Here is a 2,860-nt window from a genome sequence, read left to right on the forward strand (position 1 = left end):
CAGAGAGCCCAATGCAGGGCTCGATCTGAGGACCCTGAGATCATGACCTGAGCCGAAGGCAGAGGCTTAACCCACTGAGCCACTCAGGCGCCGCATCCATGCTGTTTTCTAGAGTGGTTGCTCCAGCTTGCAGTCCCACCAACAGTGTAAGAGGGTTCCCCTTTCTCTGCATCCTCTCCAGCATCTGTCATTTCCTGACTTAATTTTAGCCATTCTGATAAATCTCCCTTTTAATATAAAGTTGGTTATAGGGGCCCCTGACTGAATGGAAACAAGTGGTGTGTCTCCCTACCCCTCCCTGCTAACGTCTTAGACTGCTTCAGTGACGGGGAGGAAAGGGGTGGGGGCTGTAAGAAGATTAAGAACTTGACCCTGGCGAAAGAAAACAAGAGATATTACCTGGCATGAGGGATAAAAGCGACCTTGATATTCCACCCTTTGAGTTACAGCTATTAGGAGAGCCAAGAAGGGGCAAACATGGAGGCAAGATGGAGAACTAGGAGGGGTTTGATGGCTACAAGTCTAGTCCACTTCGTTTTTGTTCTGGAAGGGTTTATTGCCAGTTTTGCTGAGAAGACACGTGTGGGTGAGGGCTCTTGTCACCAGAAAGGGGTCACGGTTGGCAGGGGTCTTCTCCTGACCGACAGTCCAGGTAACGCTGATGCTAGCCCCCAGCTGGCCACGCCGGCGGAAAAGTCAAAGATGTTGGACGTTTCACGAAATCCAGTCCGGTGCCAAGCATTACCCAGGCTCCCCTTGGGACTGTAGGTTCTGATGTCGTACTGGTGTCGCTTGCTCTGTTTCTCGATGGACTCCTCAACGTACTTCCGAACATTCTCTTCTCGCGTGGCCTTGGCACTGAAGTTGGCATAGACATCCCGGTTCCTGGGAATGGGCCCAGGATCCAAGGTTGCTATCACTGCAAAGTCTTCACCTACATGATGCAAGATGAAAGAGGCCACCCTGAGATGATCTCCCGAGTCGATTCCTTCTCTGGGTCCTGTCTGGACTTCCCACTGGACGGGCATAATCTCAGCATTTGTCCCAGCAATCCCGATGCTGGCGTACAAGCAGACCTGGTAGTGAGTCCCCAAGACATCCCTGTCACAGGCTTTTTCTGCTCCCACGCCACAGCAGTATGGCCTTGGGGCCCTCCCTGAGCATGTTGGATTGTGGTGCTGATGGAAACCACTTAAGGTAGCAAACTCATCTCCTTTTCTTTTCCCATTTTGCTCAGCGATCCCACTGATGGCAAGAGTTCTCGGGTCCCTCCAGGACCCCTGACCTCTGGTGCCAGTTCTTCCCGCTTTCCCTGTCCTCCCTCCAGCCCAGCCCCTTGCAAAGCCTCTCCACCCGCCTACTCCTCTCTGTCTTGGCCACCTCCACTGGGAAAAAATCCTGTCCCTCTGCGCACTCTGCACCTGTACCCTTGACCCTGAATGGGCCTGCCGAGTCACAGGACCTCACTGGTCTCACTTTAAGTTTATGATCCCAAACCTCAAGCCAGCCCTCAGCACTGCCCAGCAATCCCACGGTCTTCGCCTGGTCCCGGCCTTCTCACTCTTCCTCGCTCCTAGAGGGCAATTTCACCATCAGTCTGCTGTTCTGGCTTTCTGGAATGCTGTTCCCCCAGCCATCTTCCGGGCTCCTCCCTCAGGTCCCCCGCATCTTTGCTGCAGTGTCGCTTCTTCATGAGACCGTCCCTGGTCCCTGGGCCCCCTCTGACATCCACCCCACCTTGGTTCTCTGGTCCTGAATTCTCACCACCCCAGAAGAGGTTCCAGGTCTGGTCGGTGTCAACCTCAAGGGCAACATTCCAGTGATAAACGTTTCAATCCCCCTTAGGATTATGGGGCTTTGAGAAAAATTGTTCCGGAAGATATTGACCAATTTTTATCTAACTTCACAATCTTATTTCAGGATTCCTTCTGTTTTCTCCATATAATAGAGAGAGAGAGAATGAGAGAAAGAGATTTCTTGATTGGATTGCTTTCTCATAACCTCCTTTAAACTGGTTCTGTCATCTTACTGTCGCCATCAACTTCCTCACAGAACTGAAGCATGCTCCCTGTCTAGTTGTATGGGAATTTTATCTCTCTCTCTCTCTGCTTCAGTGGGAAGTCAGGTAGCCAGCTGCCGTCCAGGGTAGGATGGTCCCACGGGGGAAGGGTGTGAGGACTCAGGAGTGTGGCCTGTGTTGGGTGTTGGACCCTCAGGGAGCTCCTACTAGCAGTCCCCATCCCTGCCCTTGACTTGACTTACAAAGGGGAAGAGATTTATCCAGAGTCTCAAGGCAGCCACAGGCTCTGACCGCCGCTCCCTAGTCTCTTTCTGCCCTTTGGAGTTAGACCAGGGGACTCCAACCTTGGGGGAGAGGGGCGTGGCCCCCTTCCAGTCCTACCCCAGCGCTTATCACTGGGACGTTGCCCTTGAGGCTGACACCGACCAGACCTGGAACCTATTCTGGGGTGGTGGGTGTTCAGGACCAGAGGAGTAAGGTGCGGGGGGCGGGGATGTCCGAGGGGGCCCAGGGACCAAGCTCATTTTGGAGAGGTTGACCTCCCACCTATCTGATTTCCAAGGGCCCACAAACAGGCGGTGAGTGGCGGCTCAGCTTCAGACAAGTTTATTACTGTGACCTGGAGAGGAGCTGCTGGCGTGGCTCCCCAGGGAAGTGTCTAGTCTCCAGCCTTGGGCCCGGCCAGGGCTGATATTGGTGTCTGTGGGTCATGGGAGCCCCAGGCTACAGGATGAACAGTGCTACTTTCCGGGAGCTGGGCTGCTACAGGCTCGGGGAGCTGAGTGAGCGGCCAGGGAAGGCGTGTCCTTCCTCCCTACGGGCCACAGTGGGGCTGCCCCT

The 2,860-nt window shown here is 54.3% G+C and overlaps 1 protein-coding gene across 1 annotated transcript; it reads right to left on the reverse strand.

The window, feature by feature from the left end:
• Positions 1–324: 324 nt before the first annotated feature.
• LOC125079893 (glutamine synthetase-like) lies at positions 325–2,038 on the reverse strand. The gene is given in 3 exon segments (XM_047693614.1): positions 325–674; positions 677–1,445; positions 2,030–2,038. Coding segments are annotated over 3 exon segments (930 nt in total). The 3' UTR covers positions 325–522.
• Between the last annotated feature and the right edge of the window lie 822 nt (positions 2,039–2,860).

The sequence above is a fragment of the Lutra lutra genome, chromosome 10, assembly GCF_902655055.1.
Source record: "Lutra lutra chromosome 10, mLutLut1.2, whole genome shotgun sequence".
NCBI classification, from domain to species: Eukaryota; Metazoa; Chordata; class Mammalia; order Carnivora; family Mustelidae; genus Lutra; species Lutra lutra.